General features: G+C 35.3%; 3 protein-coding genes across 9 annotated transcripts; all 3 read right to left on the reverse strand.

The window, feature by feature from the left end:
* Window positions 1-362: 362 nt before the first annotated feature.
* On the reverse strand, window positions 363-8,889 carry LOC104907271 (pumilio homolog 5). Of its 3 annotated transcripts, XM_010696177.4 has the most exons (10): window positions 8,631-8,889; window positions 6,872-7,518; window positions 5,102-6,303; window positions 4,876-5,017; window positions 4,656-4,763; window positions 3,449-3,661; window positions 3,254-3,364; window positions 2,355-2,549; window positions 1,945-2,110; window positions 363-757 (listed from the first exon to the last, which is right to left on the reverse strand). In XM_010696177.4, exons 2-10 carry the CDS (start codon window positions 7,448-7,450, stop codon window positions 690-692), a joined length of 2,784 nt encoding a protein of 927 aa, XP_010694479.2. In that variant the 5' UTR covers window positions 7,451-7,518; window positions 8,631-8,889; the 3' UTR covers window positions 363-689. The 3 variants fall into 3 exon arrangements, with proteins under 3 accessions (XP_010694479.2, XP_010694478.2, XP_057246655.1); XM_010696176.4 differs by lacking the exon at window positions 8,631-8,889 and having other exon boundaries at window positions 6,872-8,617; XM_057390672.1 differs by lacking the exon at window positions 8,631-8,889 and having other exon boundaries at window positions 364-757; window positions 6,877-7,015.
* Window positions 8,890-10,099: 1,210 nt separating this feature from the next.
* Window positions 10,100-14,820, reverse strand: LOC104907272 (uncharacterized). 3 transcript variants are annotated; one of them, XM_010696179.4, is made up of 5 exons: window positions 14,395-14,820; window positions 13,119-13,771; window positions 11,877-12,281; window positions 11,574-11,797; window positions 10,100-10,642 (listed from the first exon to the last, which is right to left on the reverse strand). In XM_010696179.4, the coding sequence occupies exons 2-5, from the start codon at window positions 13,540-13,542 to the stop codon at window positions 10,400-10,402; spliced, it is 1,296 nt and encodes a 431-aa protein (XP_010694481.2). In that variant the 5' UTR covers window positions 13,543-13,771; window positions 14,395-14,820; the 3' UTR covers window positions 10,100-10,399. The 3 variants fall into 3 exon arrangements, with proteins under 3 accessions (XP_010694481.2, XP_010694482.2, XP_019108112.2); XM_010696180.4 differs by having other exon boundaries at window positions 14,197-14,820; XM_019252567.3 differs by having other exon boundaries at window positions 11,574-11,779; window positions 14,197-14,818.
* A 2,159-nt stretch (window positions 14,821-16,979) lies between these two features.
* Window positions 16,980-20,766, reverse strand: LOC104907273 (hypothetical protein). Of its 3 annotated transcripts, none has more exons than XM_010696182.3 (5): window positions 20,652-20,766; window positions 18,557-18,812; window positions 17,957-18,108; window positions 17,576-17,712; window positions 16,980-17,455 (listed from the first exon to the last, which is right to left on the reverse strand). In XM_010696182.3, the coding sequence occupies exons 2-5, from the start codon at window positions 18,802-18,804 to the stop codon at window positions 17,288-17,290; spliced, it is 705 nt and encodes a 234-aa protein (XP_010694484.2). In that variant the 5' UTR covers window positions 18,805-18,812; window positions 20,652-20,766; the 3' UTR covers window positions 16,980-17,287. The 3 variants fall into 3 exon arrangements, with proteins under 3 accessions (XP_010694484.2, XP_048503962.1, XP_019108114.2); XM_048648005.2 differs by lacking the exon at window positions 20,652-20,766 and adding an exon at window positions 20,443-20,639; XM_019252569.3 differs by lacking the exon at window positions 20,652-20,766 and having other exon boundaries at window positions 18,557-20,427.
* Window positions 20,767-21,069: the final 303 nt, after the last annotated feature.

Consider the following 21,069-nt stretch of genomic DNA (forward strand, 5'->3'; position numbering starts at 1 on the left):
GACGCAAAAAAGCGTTGAGAAACCCAACACAAGACAGCGTCACACACATTTCAAGTCGCAGAAAAGCGTTGAGAAACTCAACACAAAAAAGCGTCGCAAGTCATTCTGGACGCGTCTTTGCGTTGAGAATCTCAACGCAAGAAAGCGTCGAGAATTCTCCACGCCTAAAATCTCGACGCTTTTGCAAAGCGTTGAGAATCAATTTCTCAACGCATTTTTCCGTCTAGAATATTGAGGAAAAGCGTTGAGAAAACACTCTTTTTCTAGTAGTGATGGTAATGATAGTAGACATAAACTCTTACTCCAATTTCTTGTATTCTTCAAATTATGACGTCAATTTTTTCCTCACAAGACAAAAAATTACGAAAAGAAACAATCCGGAGCATCGCCCGGGACACTCACTAGTTTATAAATTATACACTGTGGTTGGCAAGAATAATTTTACAATGATGGAAAGTTCGAAAGAAATAGAACGAGTTAGGATAGGCGATTGAAAATAGATACAGGTCTGGAGGTTAAAGAAGAAAATCAGAAAGAAAAAAAATGGTTGGATGTACTCTGTACATTAATCAAACAACATTAGTATCTTTACTTGACGAAAATCATGGATCCTATGCATTATGTTAGCACCAGAAGATATGATCAAGGGCTTCCGTCTCAATTAAGTTAGCATATGAGATATAAGTAGCTCATCCAGAGGTGCTCGGTATGCTGTCCGCCATCTTCGCACACTGTTTCCGCTCCTGTTCAGAGTCCTCTGCAATTCAAAAATCGAGGCTAACATGACGCAAGACTAACAGGAATCGAATCGTTAGTAAGAATCCATCTGTTGGATAGAATACATTTCCAGTGGATGTATATTCCATGTAATGACATTTCCAAGGATAAGCACAGTAATAGATTAATTAGTTTTCTTTGTTTGGTTCTTTGCATGAAAAGAGAGGAACGATGAAAAATGTAAAAGGCGGGGGAACGTAGATGGGAGGAAGGGAAACAGAGGTGAAGAATAGGAAGAAAACTATGATCTTCATTTATGAAGGAAAATCTTTTCCACCCATATGAGAGCTATTATAATTTCCACCATTTAGAAAACCATTTTCCATTATTACAAACTTTCAACGAAAATGAGCAAACCAGTTTGTCGGGAAAATGTTTTCCATCCAACCAAACTCTAAAGTAAATGCCTCATTGAACATAAGATGCAATGTACCCCATCTAAGTTGAGCACTTGAGCTACCTGTGCTTCTGACAATTTCTAGCTTACACTTTGCTCTGATAGAAGGTTGACAATTGAGGATTATCTCGTGGGATCCAAAATAAATATGCACACTTTTATCTAAGCTACTCGGACTCTGGTACATGTCCAAAAATTCGACTTGTCTATTTTTGAAACAATTTCATGATTTTGGCCCAAAATGAAGTGTTTAAGTGTCCTACCCATGTCCGAGTGTCGAAAAGATCCTACACGGATACTTGACGTGATATGAAGAGTCCGAATGAGATAGCTTTTAGTTACTATGTACACCATAACAATGTACGAGTAACCAAAGCATTTAAAGAGTATTTAATATTTTACTGTATCATGTTTCATTAGTTAATGTCCTACTTCAACATCTTACAGATTGAGCTATATCAGATATTTTGTGTAGATTAACATATGTAAATATTTTTTCAGAACACATTACTGGCCTGGGACAGTAGTGTGACAACATAATAATTAGTAGAAGAAAAACAATTGTTTTTTTTTTTTGTATCCATATGAGCCACGAAGGCAGTACAAAGAAGGAGAGGGGGGATTCGAACCTGTGACCTATCGTTCACAGCACCTCAATCTTAACCACTAGGCCAAAACATCCTTGGTAAAAAACAATAAATGCATATGCTTAGAAATATGAAGCATTGAACCACTTAAAAAGCCAAGAACTAGAGACAGAGGAACTCCACCTGCTAATTGCTCATAGCGAGACACAATGTGCTTTGCATAAGAGACCTTTTTCAAATCAGGAAGATGTAATTGCACACAATTTCGTAATGTATCCTTTTGCTTCTCAGAACCAATCTCAAAAATCTTTTGGACTACATAATTTGCATATTGGTCCTTCATCATCATCTGAAATAACATAGTTCAAGAGAAGAGTAAAGAAAGGAGCTACAGGAAGCCAAATTTCCATGAAACATTCTTATAAACACTCATACATTTACGCTCTCTATCTCGTGATGTGCAAATTTGATGCATCAAACGAGAAAAAATTTGGCAAACAAGGTATGTGAATCTTACAGTAGTATACCAATTCTGTGCAAATTGCAAGGAGCATTAATTTCTGAATTATAGATAAGTATCTTCACCAACTTACCAATATTGCTTCATTGTTACCAGATTGTGCAAGGATTTCCTGGATTATTAGATCTCGTTCCAAAGCATTGCTGTATTTTATGCATTTTTCAATAACATTGGATGCAAATTTATGCTGACTTAACCGTACAAATTGACCAGCTAACTTGTGAATGATTTGGCTTCTTTGATGGGGCTTCCCCATCTCCATAATATGCTGCAAGGAAACCAAGTTAATCTGAGTGATATAATAACAGAAGATTGAAGAGGATGATTTTCAATTAATAAACATAGAGATTTAGATACCCCAAATCCTGAAATAGAGTAGAAGCCACATATGAAACCCGGACAATCTTGGAAAATAATTCATCCTTTGGCATATTTACAATTAACTGAAAAGCCAAATTCTTTAGACAGGAAACAATAATAATGGAGAAAATTCAGTATCAATATTCAGTAGTACTAGAAGATTTGTATCTTCCAAGAGTATGAATGTACTTGTGGTCACATTGAAGCACATATAGAAAAATAACCGAATTAAAAGAGATTTTGGAACATGTTCGCCACGCCCCACCGCCCACGACCCCCGAAGAGAGCGTCATGTTATCCATCAGTGGTTGTCCCGCCTCTATAAGTACTACTTGCAAAAGTTGTTTCAGCCAGGCCAACATCAGAGGCACGCGATCCATGCATGAATATTTGAGTCTGGCATGAGCACGATGGGCCAACTCGCTCATTTTTAATCCAAAAGAGGAGCTAGTTCTATAGGGGCCAGGCATCGGTCCCTCTTTTGGAAACTTGGCAAGTACAAGGCCTACTGTCCCATACAGCGCAACCTGTGCCCAGCTCTACAATCTCCCAAACACAAAAATTGAAAACAAGCAGCAAGGACAGATTCCTAATAGTGGTAGGCATCAATACCTGAGTAACATAGTTACCATACGGGTCTTGAGCAAGAGTAGACGTAGATTCAAGGATTTCATCAACTATCCTCTGACTTATCTGTTCTTCTGAACAATGCTCCAAAACTCTCTACACAAATGAATTAAGATCTTTTTAGGGAGGAAAAAAATGACGAATCAAGATAAAATTCACATAGCTGAAGTTCAGAGATACCTGAATGACACGACAACCATATGGGTGACAAGAAAGAGTTGCAATGTGACCAGAAAACGAAGAAATGATAAATTTAATTTTCTCTGTCGGGATAGATTCAATACATTTCTGTATCACATGGTTTCCATTTTGGTCATGCACACATCTCAAAACATGCCCATCAAGCTCCTTTACAAGCTCCACCTTCTGATCAAGCTTAATGACCTCAAGTGCCTACAGCCATGAATAGAGTTAATATGCAAAAATGGCCGCTCAATTAGCTCTCTGGTCAACAAGAAAGATTGTAGAAACAGTTTCCCAGTATAGTTATTGATCAAGTTATAAGTACTCGTACAACAAAAGCAATATTAGCGGGCTTATGACCCAGCAATCTACTACAAGTCCTGCGAATCTACAGAATTTTTTGGGTTTCCCTGTGAAACAGATTATATGCACTTTTTTCATCATAAAGGTCTTGTCAGTTGATGTAATCTACATAAGCCTCATGATTCTTGCTTTTTGAAAGACAGTGAAAAACATTTTCCTCTTTGAAGGAAAGAATTCCATAATTTTCTTCTTATCTTTACCATCCTTTCATACATCATCTCCCTACCATTTGCATTCTTCCTTCTACCTTAGAACCAGATAACTAATTTATAATTGTTTTTCCCTATAATGGAAAAGGATTTTCCGTCCAACCAAACAGAGTCGGGTTTTAATTTGACCAAATTTACATTTATGAAAGGCTTGTACTTATTAGAAGGAAAAGGTTACATGCAATTCCAAATTTCCAACTATCAGGCTTAAGAGATCCATATACTACCTCCGTCCTTTATTAGTTTACCCACTTTGACTTATAACACTATTCATCTTTATTACTTTGACCGTCATTTGTACTTTATATGTAAGGAAAATATAATCATGTGTGATATTGTTTGATTCGTCTCAATATTTAGTTTTGGAATATTAAATTTTTATAATTTTTACAAATACATAATTAGAGATATTATCACTCAAAGTTTTTCATCGATAAATGTGAAAAGTCAAAAGGAGTAAACTAATAAAGGACGGAGGGAGTATAATGTATGTCACTCTTCGTCAGAGACTGGTCTAGAAGAACAAAGTGTTGGTTCCTTCATAGTATTGGAATTGCCAATCTATTTATCATTGTCCGAATAGGATGCTTCAGTACTTATGAACACTATATAAACAATATGAAATAATATACCTTTTGGATCACGCGACAGCCATACATTTGCAAACTTAAGGTCAAAACCTGTCCAGTAAGTTGCTGGGCAAGTTTTCTCCTCTGTTCAGCAGTTCCATGCTCAAAGAACTATAATGACAGATGTAACACAATTCAGCAGTTCACAATATCCAACGAAAATCAATTCAAATACCAATAACTCGTCTCATAAAACATAGAACCTGGGATATTGAAACTGCACCTTTTGAACTACATAATTTCCAAAGACATCAGTCATCAACTTTGAAGCTTGTGGAAGAACTTCATTGAAAACAGATTCCTTCTCATCACTGCCACAGTTCTCCAACTTTTGTTGAATGAATCGACTACCATGTTGATCAGTGCTGCAGGTGACCAGTTAACAACATCAATAAATAAATATTTTAAAAAGTACCTACATAATGGGGAAAGAGGTTCTATGAAACTACCTAAACTCGACAATCTGGCCTGAAATATCTGACAGTTCGAGCATCCTGGAACTGTAGGATTTGAGTAATTCAAGAAAAGAATGCCTTTTAGGAATATGAGTATCAATATTCTCAGCTCCTCTTTGTCCTTTCCATCCATAAGATGCAGCTGTACTTTTTGGTGATTGTTGTGAAGGACTCAAATCATTGCCTAGCCCTTGATGAATATTCCTAGATAAGGAAGATCCTGGTAATAAAGGTGATGGGGCTGCAAATTGTGACTCCCCTAAGCTAGGAGGATATCCATAGAAGGTAGCACTAACGCGAGTCCCACTTATTGGAGAGGATATGCTTGCTTTGTCTATTCCAGGATGATTAAGTTCCATATCACCTAACAAAGAAGTTGCATCAGAGTTTCGTGATGCAAGAACACCCAGTTGATGCTGAACAACTCTTCTTTGAGCATCTTCATACAGTGGTTGAAAGCATTGCCCTTGAAGAGGACCGCCAAAAGAAGGCCGTAGAATTTGACTAGTATACGGGTTCATATCACCAGATAAATTTAAGGCTGCTTTGGGATATGCATTAATTGGTAATGGAAATGCATTGTCGTGAAGAAATCCGCCAAAATGAGGATGAAAAACTGAATTTACACTATATCCACCTAGAGAATGTTGTGGACTAGGGAAGCCTGGTGGTACACCTGGATAAAAAAGGTTTCCTGAATTCATTTGAGCAGCTGTTGACGCATATAATGGTGGTACAAGTCCTGCATTAGGCATAAATGGCTGATGTACGGGTAACAGCTTCTGGTGGACAGCATACATTCCTCGGGGAATAGCATAAGTTTGGAACCCAGGCATCTGATAAGTCCGGTCTTGTGAAGGATGAGGAAGAAGCCTATTCTCATCATGCAAGTATAGATTGCCATGTCTCTTTTGGTCATCCTCTCTGATTAATTCGCTTGAAACATCCAATAATTTCATTCTAGATTCTACTACCGAAGTATCTGAGCCAATATTACTCTGGTTAGATGCAAAATCCTCTACATCAGTTTTTCTGTAGTAAGAAGCAGTTGATATGGAAGAATTGGTGCCAACCGAACCTAAGCATGACTCCTGCATTTTAATGTGATCAGTTGTTGAAACTGTGCCAAAGTCATGATCTTTTTCTCCTTCGAAAGCTGCACTAGATACAGAAGATGGAACCTGAATGAGGTCTCCCTAAAGCACCAAGAAAAAGAAGGAAACCATGAGCCATGCATGAAAACATGCACGAAAGATGCTAGCTAAAATTGTAAATGAAGAAGCTCTAGAAAACCATGACCCAATATAAGTATAACAACTGTTGAAATATGTAAACAGTAAATGTGCAACATTAATAATAGTTAATAATTTTAACATCATAAGAGAGTGTTCGGTTGGAAGGAAAACATTTTCCTGGAGAAGTGTTATCCCAGTTATCTTTGTTTGGCTCGTGAAGGGAATGAAATAGTTTTCCTGAGGATGGTAAGCAGTTTTCCCAAAGATGGAATACGGAATGCCTTATTTTTCTCCCTATTCCATACCTTATTTTTTCTCTTTTGACATTGACCCCCTCCCCTCATTCATTTTTCTTTTTGTCTTTAACTATTCTTGCAAAGAACGAAACAAAAGAAAACTAATTTGCACTTGTGTTTTCCTTTGGAAACCATTGAAATTCCTGTCCAACAAAACAGAGCATATAGCACAAATTTTGTTCAAATCAATTTCTACAAGCATGACCAAGACACAAGTAACAGAGCTCCATTACCTTACTTCCATTATTTCCCGCTAAAAATGTTGTTGTACCATGCAGAAAAATTTCCTTCTGATCACCATAAGTTTCACGTGGTGACACAGCTTCTTCAGGTTCTTCCTTATGAGTACCCAGCAAACCTTCAGTAACAGAATTCTTTTTACCAGAAAAAACTCCCATAAGTCGCACTAGATGACGATTCTCTCGTGAGATTAGAGGAGGAGGAAGCCTTGGATTCATGTTAACATTAGCATAGTAATATGCAATGTATGATGGATCAGTTCGCATCTGTTCTTCAGACTCATGACTGTCCAAAAACTCATTGCTAGAGATAGTTGAAGAAGAGTGCCTCTGGTCCATAAAAGACCGAAAGGCAGCAATGGAACCCTCAATAGTAGGTGGAGCACTACCACTTCTATTAGGCACCATACGAGTTTGTTCGTCGAGGACAAAACTGTCTTTTAAAACTTTGCTTACTCCTTCTTGACCAGAAACGTTACTGAAAGGTGAAGAAAACAACATAGAATCCATAGAAGGTAGCCACTTTTTGGACTCATCACTCTCTAACATTCTAATTGGACTCTCGGTTGCCATCCTTCCCAAACTAAACGAGCAGCTTCCTCAGCCCTTGGAAACTCCAATTCCAATAATGCAGCCTGCCTCTTTATGGCCACATTTCACCAGAGCACAAAAGGTTAACATATAAGTAGTTAGATATTTATCAAACTATGAACTGTATGTGACAAAATTTTGCATCATAAGTATGAAAAATACTCTTTCCAACTTCTATTAGTTGGCAACACTTTGCTTTTCACGCTTGTCAGCACAAAACTTTGACCATTAATATCCTTAATTATCTATTAGTAAAAGTCACTAAAAGCTGATGTTCTAAAACAATACATTGAGATAAATCCAACAACATTGTACATACTAATATTTGTTCTAATATCAATATATGATACTACAAAATTCAAAACATTGCAACTAAAAAAACGAAGGTAGTGCTTTATCAACAGCATAAAGATTGTGATGCCCTAAACAGCAAGGCGAAAGACCAAATAAAGATGATTGATCGTTGCGAATTCAGAAAGCAGGGACTAATTACAATTGACAGATGCAAACTTCTCAATTTATACATGAAAAAAGTTTGCAATAATCACCCCCAAAATAATTTCCCCAATTGATTATGGGCCATCCATAATTATTACATATATGCTTTAATAATAAATCTAGGTTCCTAACTTTGCCATTCTTCAATCCCCTCTTTGGTTCTTTCAAAGCCATTGGACCCAGAATTATTTCCATTCATAGCCCCATTCTAAATGATTCAAAAGTAGCTATACACCTTCTTTTGACTCAAAAATTTTAGTACCAACACCATACATTTTAGCCCCATGCTTTTATAGCACCAAAGATACATTTTAGTCCATGCTTTTTTTCTTTTTAAGCTAATATCCAACATCAAAACAACCACCCAAGGAAAAATACAGAGAAAACCAACAATCAGAGTTATATGGTAGGAAAAAAGAAAAAGGGTACTATCTCTTTTTATCATCAACAAGCAAAAATTAAGCACATACATCCACAATAATCCAATTATTACATGAAAAAAAAAAAATTGAAGAACACTTCAAAATTACACAACAAACAAGAACATAAATGAAGAACTGGCAATTATTTTCAGGTTTTTTTGTCAACCCCTTTTTTTCCAAAAATGTAAGCTTAAAATTTGTTAAAAAAAAAAGGGTTGACAAAAGAAAGAAAGAAACTTTACCTGCACACTAAAAAGAAAGAGGCAGAAAGTAAAACCCTTTTAACAGACTGTCAAAAATCCCAACTTTCTGGGAATTTTGTAAAGAAGAGCACCTGGGTTTTTGTATCAGATAACAGAATATAAGCATAAGAAGTTGGAAATGAATTCTGAATATTTCTGATCAATATCCAAATGTTGTTTGAGAAAGAATCATAGATTATCAACACTTTTGCAGGTAGGTGCAATAAAAATTAATTAAAATATTAGATTATAAATTTATATTTGAAGAGTAGAAGAGTAGTACTATTAGTAATTTATTCTTCAAGTCTTTCACGTCACGAAATTGCAGCATTGCCATTGGTATTAATATTATTATTATTTTTGATGGAAAAAAGGGCAAAAGAAGAAGAAGAAATGATCATAAATCAAAATGTCAACATATTGTTTGTCGCATCGTACTACAAAAGCTTTTTCTCTTGATGTAGAATTGGCCCGACTAGGCCCATGTTATACATTAATTTCCAAATAATAAAATCTTGTATACTGTCGTCGTATGCAAAACTCATTTGTGCCTTTTTCAGTTGTTCACGCTAAGAGACAAAAAGGGGTCATTTACCTACTAAATCCTTGATTCCTGGTAATTACGAAACATAATTACATCGTCGAGTTGGGATTCTCTTTATTTTTTTCCTCACTTTACAAGGATTGTGCGTAATCGTTGAGTTGAGATTCTCAATTTCTCATCATTTTCTTTGATAATAGCATTTTTAACGGTTTAGTGTATTAATTCACAATATTAAGACAAATTTATCACATCCAACTAATGAGTAGTTCAAACGATGTTCAAAGTTGTCTAGCACGGAATACTTTGAGGCAAAAGTATTGTAATAGGTTATTTCAAAGATTGAAGAAACATCATGAAGGTTACTTTAGCATACTATTTTATGTGTAAAGACTTTTGTGAGACTTTAGAGTGATAAAATAAGAACAAATGAATGATGATATATTGTTATAAAATATAGTTTTTAGAGGTGCATTGCATAAGATCACATATATATATATATAGATTGCTTGATTCTACATACTTCCTCCGTTTTGTTTTAAATGAAATGTAGAGTCTTGGCACAGGTATTTAGGAGACGAGAAAGATAAAAGAGAAAGAAAAAGGATTGATGTGATTAAGAGAATGGAGAAAATTACCAAATCTAATAACGTTCCATTTATTTTGAAACGGACTAAAATGACAAATATTTCATTTATTTTAGAAGGGGTAAAGTATAACCTTTTGGTTGGTATGAACTATTAATTATGCAACAATCTGAACCAAACTACTCCTAGATTGCTACTAGAAATTAAAATTTCTCATATCTCAATTTGGATATGTATTCTTTAAAAAATAAAATTAAAAGGTTGAAGTCCTCCACTCCAAAACTGCAATCCATACACTCAAGAACCTGTCAACGCTTTAAGAAGTGAAGAGATCATAGCCATTAATTCTGAAATTGCAAGTAGCTAATCACCAAATATTGTTTTGCCCGGATACATAATTAGTCAAGGGTGGCATATATTAATGGCTTTTCAAACATATGACAAGTCAGAAAGCAATGTTTTTCAGCCATTATTTTTCACACACCACAGAATTAATCAGCTTCACAATGACCGGTAGAACATAACTTCTAACTTAGTCACGACTTGCAGCATTCGACAAAATCTCCACCTCATTGTGTGTCGAAGGAATTGAAAGAGGCTAGGCTATATACGAACATATTGGCGAAGGAAGAATGGAGCCATCAACAAGGAAAGAGAATGGGAGATGGGTCTCTATGAAGCTTTCCTTCTGTCAAAGCAAGTTTTCTCAACTTATCTTCGCACCAGAGCAATTGGTCTTTGGTGATCTTAACCATTTTTAGTACCCTGGATACAACTTTAGCATCGATGAGGCTTAAAAGCATGTCCACTTCTTCGTGTGTAGAAGGCCATGACTTCTTTTTCAAGCTTTTCTTCTTGCGCAATTCCTTCAGTTTTATCCCTTTCTGCAATGAAAGTACCAATGATAATGCTTTAGGTTAACTTTTTTTCCTTCAACCTATAATGTACTTTCGACACTCCCCTCACCCACCCTAAAATAGACGAAGAATTTCTATAAAGGCTGTGTTTGGTTCAAATGGAAAACACTTTTAGCTAATTATGTTCATAGAGGAAAGTATATTTCATTAGAAGTCAGGTTTTCAAACTTGATTTTTCTTTATTTGATTCCTCTTCAAAACTTGAGAAAAAAAATATATAGGTGTTTCTATTTTTTCCCTGAAAAATGACTTAATCAAACAAAGCCCTATAAGGTTATATTTCTACATCACTTGTGTCATAAAGCAAACTCAATCATGGCCACAGGCCAGGATCAAATTGAGAAAGGAGATGTGTGCTAGAGATGCATACTAAAGATGTGACTTTTTCAGCTTATTTTAACTTATTCTAGTCAAAGTTCAGATAAGTTCAATCTACAACTACAATTATTTTCAGTAAGTTCAGATATCTTCAAATTAGTCAAATTCAGTTCAATTGAGCACACCCTAAATGCATAATGATATATGGAATCAAGTGGAAGAAACTATGCTACCTTCAAATTAGTCAAATTCAGTTCAATCGAGCACACCCTAAATGCATAATGACATATGGAATCAAGTGGAAGAAACTATGTGTGGTTCATTAGCTTTATCAAAACCTCGCATATTATGTCTTTCTTCAGATTGATTCATTTAAGTCATATCAAGCACGGAAGAATATCCAAGTTTAATCAATCTAGAAAACGATGTATGTTCCAGGTTTGGTTAGGCCCAATACTCAATGGACATTGCAAATATTGTTTTAATTTTTGGTAAAAGGGACATTGCATATCTACAACTTAACTATATATGCTTTCACTGCATGCTGGGAAAGGACTGAATTTGAGATAAGAACCAATACCTTTTCGGCAACTAACTGAACATGTTGAAGAGGTGTAGCCATATGATTCTGGCTTCCGAACAAGTTGCGTACCCCACCAAATTTTTTCTTATCCAGCCTCAAGAACGTGTAGAAAGTTAAGATTGATGTCTCAATCAACTTGAGAAGATCAGGGGCAAGAATCTTGTAATCTGATTCCTCAGCATCGACCACATTCTCATAGGCACCTGAACCATTCAGCATGACTATATCTGATTATAAATCATATAAACACATATAAAGGCAAGAAATGACATATCCAGATTCTATCAAACAAGATCTTACCTTGCACCTTTGGAACTTGTAGTAATTTCGACAAAGAATTTCTGCTTCGAGCATATTTTTCGACTCTTGAACCTTGCTGAAAAGGCTCATTTTCGATAAATCTCTGCAATAACACCTCAAACTGCTGATATTGCTGTGCACACTGGTTATAACAAGTAGAATTCTCAGGCTGACAGGATATCTTCTGGCTCAACTGGGTGTATTGGCTGTGAAGAGCTTCCCACGTCAAACAAATGTGAGCTACATATGCTGTTTCGAGGTCCAGACAAGGACTTTCATCTGGTTGCTGCAGTTGCTCAGTTTCACTATCAGGTTCTTCAATCTTTTTCATCGAGAGACATCGGAAAGAAGATACAAACTTCCTAGATGCAGCTCTTGGAGATGGTGTTGAAGGACTCATGGGCCCTACATCACAAGAACAGCATGAGTCCAGTTCAGCCTTTGGTTATAGAGCTAATACTTCAGGTAAAAACTTCAAAAAGTTGAAACAGAGTTTTTATCCATGTCATATACAAGGGCAAGGTTTTAACTAGAAATTCCCAACAAGGTTAGACGATAGCAAGCACAGAAGCCACAAACTTAATTGCAGGAATATTATATGCATAGTCAGTGGGAATCTAATTACTCAATTTCATGTCATTACTAGTTACACTGGGCAAAAAAGGGTTTACTTCCTCCTGCAGCTCAGATAACTCCCTCTTAAAACAGGTTAGAAGGTAAAATGGAACTAATACCAATCTTTTGAGACAGCATTGAACGCCTTAAGGCCTTAATATCCGTGTCAACTCAAACCCAACATGATTTATAGCATGATCTTACATTTCAGAGTTCAATCTATATCCAATCGGTTTCCAGCAACATAATCGTGCAGAAAGGAAATTTCTGATATTTGTTTTGGTAGGTAAACGTTACTTGAACTTGGATACTCGGGTCGGATACATGTACACGTCCAAGGGTCCAACTCGACAAATATATGAACATACTTCATAATTTGGCCCAAAATGAAGTACCAAATTGTGCATGCATGTCATGTTGGAGTATAAAGGATCAAACAAAGGTACGTGAGGTAAAATGAAAAGTCTGAGTAATATAGTGGGCAATACAACGTTGTGTTTAAACTTTCAGCTAAGATAATAGTATAAGACACCAAAGACACTCTGAAAACATGACAAACAGTCAAAAAGCTCTTGATGGAACCCTTGCAAAGGAAAAAGGAATCAAGCAACAAATAACACCACATACCACCAGTTTCATTCAGCTGCTGAGCACTCATTCGATCAAAGAACAGCATCCGCTCACAATACTTTTCAAATATAGATTCAAAATCACAATATAAATGTTCAACTTGAGTTCCAATGTCTCTTCCCTCACTTGAGCTTGTCTCACCTTCCTCTTCCTCCTCTTCTTCAGCACCATCCTCTTCTGGTATGAGCACCATAAAGCTGTTTCTCCTCAATTCTTTCAATCTCCTCTTCACCTCATTTGTGATGAAATCATCATCGTCATCGTCTATATCTGTCGGAGCATCCATAGCAACTGATTTTCCAGAAACATTATTACTCTCATTGTTCGGTTCCTCTGGGTGGGGAATCGGCTTCTCCTCTAGATCTTCCTGTGATTTCGGCTTACGAGCTTTCTTAAACCTTCTTACTTTAAAGAAATCCATAACCAATGATACAACAACAATCACAAGATGGTCCCTCTTTCAACGGCAACAACAAGACTCTCAACTTAAAAAGCAACCAAATTTCCTATCCCATAAAATCCTGTAGAGAGTGATCTCTGAAATACATGTACTTAATCACAATGCATAGGTTATCCAATATGTATATCAACTTCCAATCACAGATACTCAGTACTCAATACTCATAACTGCAGCTCACTTGGTTTGAACACTACAAAAAAAAACAAAAAAAAAACAAATACCATTGAATCAGTACACATTCCCAACATAAATTTTAACTAAAACAAGAAAATGTTGAAGATCTATCAAACATATATGTTTCTCCACCCATATCCTTACAAACAAACATCAAATACTAATTATTACTCATCAAAAAGTTTTAAAATGGGCAATGGCACCCAAAACAAAAACAAAAAAATAAGAACAAGTTTCACATAGAGATACAGGGAAACTGACAGTAAAGATTCCATCTTTAAACTACCCAGAAATAAAATTTTGCTACTTCAAGAACAAAACTTTAGAAACTAGAAACCCACAAAAGATATAGAAGTTCAAAACTAACAAACAAAATGTGCTACATTTTGAAAAAGTAACATAACTAAGGGCAAAAAAACACTTAAACAGCAAAGAACTTACATAGTAATCAGAAGATCAAACCCAGAAACTGCACAAAAAACCCAACATTCATGTTGCACAAAAGTAAAACAACATGAAATCACCAAAATCTGAGACACCCAGAAAGCTCAAACAAAACCCTAAAATCTACAGTACTGTGTTTGATATTAAGAAAGAGGAGAGAGAAAGAAAACAGAGAGAAAGAAGTTGAGCAAGTACCAAATGTGTGAGCAACTTGGTGGGTAACTTAGATAGATGAAGCATTAAAAGTTACAATTTAAACCCATTTCCCAATTTCTCTCATTTAACTTTTTTCTTCACTTTTTTTTCTCAATTTTCTCGTGAAAAATGTAGTGTAGTAGTATAACTTAACAAGTACAAGAACTTTGTTTCTAGTTATAAACCCTTTTTTGTACTCAACTAATGTGTTTTTTTCTAGTTAATTTCTTTCTAATTGACTTATTACTAATGTTGTTTGTTTGATGTTTTGGAAGCTTAAAACTGTGAATTTTTTTTGAAAAAAGAGTAAGATTTTGACATTTTATTGAGAAACCCTAGAATTAAGAAACAATCAATGCCATTATCTTTCAACTTTATCTCTCTAGTTTATCTCTCTATCATGAAGTGCAGGGAATATTGTCAGAGAAACCAATGCTACTGTTGATACAGAAAGGCCGCGAAAGCAGAGGTTTTTCGAGTAAGGAACTAGTGAAATTACATTTCTACCCTTGTTAGACATGTTTGGAAATTTTATTCATTTTTTATATTGAGTGATGTAGTACCATGCATGAATTTTGGAATTTAGTGGATGTGTAACCATTTTTTAAAATAATAAAAATTGGTTACTTTGGATCCCATTTATTTTCTGAATTTCTGATCTGAGTGTGTGAGAGATGGGACCCACATCTTAGATCCCAAAATTTTGTTATTGTAATATGGGAGTATTTATGATGGTCAAAGTAGTCAAATCTATTTCTCTAACACAAAAAGATTGCATATGAATGTGAAGGTTAATGAATAATGAGTTCACAAATCTCACAGTGCTTTATGTCACCTTCTCATATGCAAGCATCATAATTGTCCTCCTTTGTAGCGTGATTCACTTTTGAGGTTTGGGATCTAATTGAAGAAGGAAAAAAGTGTAATAGAAGATGTAATCTTCAGTAAGATTCTAAAGTTAAATTTTAGTGCATCTATAATAGTGGAAGGGAGGGATCAGCTTGCAAATATATAAAAGATGGAGTAAGCGGTTTTAATTTGGAATAACCTTGTAGTAGCGCAAATCTACATCGTTTCACAATAATACTAGTTATTATGCCCGGGCTACGCCCCGGTAAGAAAAAAATCCATTTATTAATATTATAATTTAAGATGATAACAATAAATGTCATTTGGTCTAGTGGTTAAGACTTAAGTATATGTTATTGAGGTCTCGAGATCAAATCGTATACTATGAAATTCCCAATCTTTTTTATTGTTGTGGATTACATGGAGTAAAACTCCCTTAAGGAGAGCGCCACGTGGCACCGTTTCTTGTTTGCGCACGCCTTTTAATATATTGTATAGATATACATATATTTTTTATTACTATTGTTTGGACACATTTTGGCAAGTATGACCTACAAATTAAAAGGTACAAGTGCTTGTGGTTTTACATTTGAGAAGTTGCGGCTTGAAATTGTTGTAGTTTGAAAATCTAATGCGACACAACAAGCTACAAATGGTTGTAGCTTACATTGTGAATGCTCTCAGTAAAATAGTTAAATAGATGTCACTTCGTTTTCTTTATCGAAGTACTATCTTTTATTTCTTAACATAATCTATATATTTTATCTTACATGTAAACCAACGTAGAATTAGTTTTAGAAAATTAGATAGGAAGAAATATTATAAAACAAACATAAACTAAAAAAAAAAAATTGAACAAAACAAACTCGTGTCTAAATTTATTAATTGATCTGATTTTTGTCATTATGGTCTTGTTTTATCTAAAATGTTTGACGATATTTAAGAATATAAGGAAAACACTATATTTCCATGTTGTTACATAAGTGAGGGATGACATAATGAGAAGGACGTGATTTTATTGTAACATTATGTAACAGAGCCTCACATAACAACAAATCCAACATTCGTTACATAACGACCCGTTATGCAAAGAAAAGGTTGGATTTTAATCACTTACTACAAGAAAACTGAAGCATTTTTTGCACTAGTTTAAAAAATGACCTTATAGATAATTATTCATTGTAAGTTTCAATTTGCCAAGTATGTTTAATCAACCAAACAAATAAACTAGTTACTCAAACTTCAAAACTCAACTCAATCTCAAACTCGAATAATAATTTGACTCAGTTAGAAATTCTTTTAGGAACTTGGGTCATCAATCTTTCCATTAGAAAGGTTAGTCGAAGATGTTTAAACACAATAAGTTTTAAATCATGTCTTTTTTAGTTCAAATCAAGCCATTGATCGAATTTGAGACGAAACATTTTCAAGTCGAGTCTAGTTCATTGGTCGCCCACTTACCACCTCTACCACCGGGAATCACACTTATATAAGTAGTGCAGCAACATCAACATGACCAAAATTTGAGTCCATATAATTATTGACAAAAGAATCAAACAAGTGATGTGGGTCGATCCCTACATTATTTGGTCATGTTACCTCGTGAGTCCTATTGTTTTATCATGTGCCCAAGCTCAACTATGTAGGATGGAACTAAACGGAATTCTCAGAAAACATGTCTTCACAAACGTTGAGGAAAACACAATATTGATGTGCCAACTCCACAAAAAGATGAATTTAGCCAAATTCCATGAACTGATCATCACATACCATGGGCTCACATTTTCATAATTTTGCTGGCACCTGTAAGAATTACATTAATATGGAGACATCAAGATTCAAGAGCGTCTATTTTACAATCCTATCAATATGGTGACTTTATGACCTGTGAATAGTGATTACCCAGTAACTTCATATTAACATGAAAATATACATTTCCTTTATGTAAAAGCAACAACATCGGCGGTATAGCCACGGAAAGGCCCCAAATGAGACAAGTGTATCTACATATACACTTCTAACTTCTAATCAGGTAAAGCAGGGATTAGTAACCTAACCAAGTAGATGGTATAGGCTGAAATCTGGACTTAGCACTTGCCACAAGGTCATAGTAGTCGACATGATTCAAGCAGTCACGAAAATCTGTGAAAAGCTTCTCAAATATCCTCCAGAGCACCTTGCTTGACCTCGAATATGGGAATGGAAGAAATACCTGGACGTAGAATAAAAGTGGAATTGATAAACAGAATATTTCATCGCAGGGAGTTAATTTGTCCATGTTACAAAAATTAAGGATATAGATTTGGAACATTGAGTAGAGGTGATTTCTTACATTTCCTTCTAGAGCCAAGCGCTTCAATAGATGAAATGTCCTCTCGTCTTCCTCTAAATTATCAATGACAGCAAGCCAGATCAAAGAAGCTAGCTCATGTGCCCTTTCCCTTGATTTCCCGCAAGCTATGAACTGGTCTGGTGAGGTATTAACAAGAGAGTTTTACATAGTCAGCGCATATCGACAGTCAAGTTCATAAACTTTTTTAGCACATAAGACCCAATTACATCAACCTACCAACAGTTAGTCTACTTTGAAAGAGCTTAGTTATGTACAGGCTTTTAATCTTAAACCGGAGATCGTTGACCTTATAATATCGGACAAATAAAAAACTTGACTATGAACTAAAAGAAAGATAATGCTCCAAATTCCGATGTGCACCTATTATTGTCCCGTGAAGTATTGTAGACGGGGGTGGCATAGTAGAAATTTCAAGTTGTTCCTTCAGGAAAAGGTACGTATGACCCACAATCTCATCCATCCCATCGTCAAGAACAAAGATGTGTCTACTGATATACAAAGATGTGAATCGCCTGCACATGTAAGCTGAATCAATAAAAGATAACATATGATGCCATTACTATCATACTTGCAAGAGTTGCCAACTTGCCACACCAAAATATGCTATAAAATATAGCATCTTGATATCAACAAGAAATTCCTCGCTAAGGCCATTTCCAAAATGAAAGGCCAAAAATGTTTCTCTCTCACTCCAAAAAGGACTAGAGAGAAACTCTCCTTCTCAATTCTAAGGTCTCAATTTAAGCTCAAGATGTCATATCGATAGGATGCAGCCTCAGAATAACTGGATAAGTAATTTACAAACATAAGATACTTTACAAGTCCTTTAGTTGAAGGTTAGTTATTCAAAGATATTAAGCTGTAATTTGGCACCTAGAGCTTTATGTCTGCAGACAAATACACCGTATGCCTGATGACTGAAACTAATTTCATAGTCAATTATCCTATAGAGATGGATACCTTTTACTTATTCCTCGAGGAATTGGTCCCGGCCATCTTTTTGCAAGACCAGCAAAAGGATATGTTTTCACAAGAGCAGCATGCCACAGACACTCTTCTTTAAACAAATCAGCCCAGTGTTTCTTAACGCAAGATACTTTCGCCCAGTCAGTCACAGGAACTCGAATAAATATCTCAACTAGCAAATGATCAGGAAGCTTCCCAAGTGGATTATCGTATGACGTTGCAATTTCGCAAGCATTCGTCATTGGTATTTCTGCAGAAGAGTCAACATCAAGAGGCCAATGATGTATAAAAATAGGAGCACACGAGTAGAAATATTGAAGAGAAAGAATGAAGGGGAAGTACTTAAAAGAAAGATCATCACTCAACAAAAGGACCAGTTAAAAGTTTGAAATTCAGAACCAGAACTAATATAAATGAAGCACCAGAAGGTAGAACCAGGGACTATTGGTCTGAGATATATATGCCTTCCCTTCAGTGGCCATATTTCCATAACGGTCATGAATAGTTTTGGAGATCTTTGTTGTCTTGGTTGCCGTTTTCCAAGGAAAAAAGAGACTAAAGTGCAAATACATGTATATTGTACTTTATACCTTAGCAATTAGAAACATGTATCAATCTATGGTCAGACAATGCTCAAAGTTCCCGCTTACCTCCACCACTTTAAGTTGAAGCTTCTGGGTATGTGAGGCAACCGCTTTTCAAGCAGCTTTTAGAGGTTTGACCAATGCACAACTATACTAATGCTCGTGGGGTGAGTGTGTTTGGTGAAGTAAAGTTCTATGGTAGCTTTCAGTAGATGATGTAGTGTTTTGAAAGAACTACATTTCCAGTAGAGGTAGTTTTTGAGGTAAGATAATAGTTCACCCAAGAACAGATTTTACAGCTTCTATGGCAACTAACAACTACGATGAAAAAACTACATTTGCCTAACAATTACGATAACGTGACAAGATTTACAAAAATGACTCCCTAATGCCTCTATCTAGAATCCAAGTCTATGATTCCCACCAATTTTCGACATAAACCAAAACCGTAGTACTCTATTCTCCTCTTTATGATTTCACAAAGAATGCATCAGCATAGGACAATAAACTCATAATTTATAACTACTATAAGTTATAACATATACAAACATTCACATTTCTTACCCTTTTTTCCAAAAACCCCTATTTGTCCCCCTAAGTTTGTTCCGAAAATCCCTAGTTATAACTTATAACGATTAGAAATAAGTCAATGCTCACATAGAACACTCCAATAAGTTCAAAATTTATAAAAACTAACAACTTGGCAATCTAAGGCTCCGTTTGGTTGGGCGTAGAACATTTACAGTGGAAAACAATTTACAATGAAAAATACAATTCCAAAATTAGTTTTCCGTTGTTTGGTTATATGTAAGATAAATGATGACGTGAAAGAAAAATGAAATGGAAAGTAATGAGGTAATTAGAGGAGTGTACAAGAGAAATAAGGAAAATGAAGGAAAATAGTTTTCTCTTCATTTGGAAAGGAAAATGGTTTTCCATCATTGGAAGAGTAATTTACTTCAAGAGAAAATGGTTTTACACTCCTTTGCGAACCAAAGGATGTAAAATTGAAAATAGAGGAAAACAATTTCCGAGGAAAATGTTTTACGCCCTATTAAATGGACCCTAAGTGAAAAACCCTTTACCCAAGCTGCCAAATTTCCTAAGCCTTGATTACAATTCAAGCAAGAACAACGGTATGTACACGGAAAATTGAAGAGAGCATGAAATTGTAATTTTGTTCATTATAAAGTATCTGTAGATACAATTTTTTCAGGGGTTAAACTTAAACATCCATGTATAAAACCTATCTTTATTGGTTTCTCATTAAAATGTTCAATTAACCAAAGAAATCACCTTTTTGGCTCGAATACACGACATAATTACGAATGCAAGAGCAAAATTCAGATAGAATTTAAGTTCAAACAACCAATTGAATTGCCACTCTTCAAGAATCCATACAAATTGACATCACAAATAAACTGAAAAAATTTGCAGAAATTTAAGCAGATTATAAGCAAAAGATTAAAAGTTCTAGTAAGAAAAAAAGAGGAATTATACTATACCTGTTTAGGAGAGCAGAAGGAGAATGTCTGGTAAAGAATTATAAGCAGTTAGGTGGGAGGTCTTCTCTTCCGCACAGCTGATTAGATTCCTACTAGGCTACTACTGTAAGACGACGTGGACCTAAAAAGAAAGCAGAATATAATTAATTAATATTTCATCTGTTTCTAAATAAAGTGTCATTTTTCTATTTATGTTTGTCCTATCTACAAATCTCATTTCCTTATTTGATAGGGATCCACCCATTAAATTATTATACGGTTTTTTCACTAGGTACTCCTGAAGTTTGTTAACATTCACCTGGTACACTCGCGTTTTCCAAAATTCAACAGGTACCCATGTGGTTTGGAAAAATAACTGACATGATCATACCGTCAACTTTCTGTTAAATATAACCCTAAAAAACTTAATTAACCCTAA

Source organism: Beta vulgaris, chromosome 7 (genome assembly GCF_026745355.1).
Source record: "Beta vulgaris subsp. vulgaris cultivar EL10 chromosome 7, EL10.2, whole genome shotgun sequence".
Lineage (NCBI taxonomy): Eukaryota > Viridiplantae > Streptophyta > Magnoliopsida > Caryophyllales > Amaranthaceae > Beta > Beta vulgaris.

Coding starts and splice junctions, on each gene's coding strand:
- LOC104907272 (XM_010696179.4), bottom strand. CDS start 13,542: ATGGATTTCTTTAAAGTAAGAAGGTTTAAGAAAGCTCGTAAGCCGAAA. Junction 12,282..13,118: donor GCAGCTGAATGAAACTGGTG/GTATGTGGTGTT, acceptor CTTGTGATGTAG/GGCCCATGAGTCCTTCAACA. Junction 11,798..11,876: donor ACAAGTTCCAAAGGTGCAAG/GTAAGATCTTGT, acceptor AATCAGATATAG/TCATGCTGAATGGTTCAGGT.
- LOC104907271 (XM_010696177.4), bottom strand. CDS start 7,450: ATGGCAACCGAGAGTCCAATTAGAATGTTAGAGAGTGATGAGTCCAAA. Junction 5,018..5,101: donor GGCCAGATTGTCGAGTTTAG/GTAGTTTCATAG, acceptor GGTCACCTGCAG/CACTGATCAACATGGTAGTC. Junction 2,550..3,253: donor ATGGTAACTATGTTACTCAG/GTATTGATGCCT, acceptor GTTTCCTTGCAG/CATATTATGGAGATGGGGAA.
- LOC104907273 (XM_010696182.3), bottom strand. CDS start 18,804: ATGACGAATGCTTGCGAAATTGCAACGTCATACGATAATCCACTTGGG. Junction 18,109..18,556: donor CCTCGAGGAATAAGTAAAAG/GTATCCATCTCT, acceptor TTACATGTGCAG/GCGATTCACATCTTTGTATA. Junction 17,713..17,956: donor ACTTCACGGGACAATAATAG/GTGCACATCGGA, acceptor ATACCTCACCAG/ACCAGTTCATAGCTTGCGGG.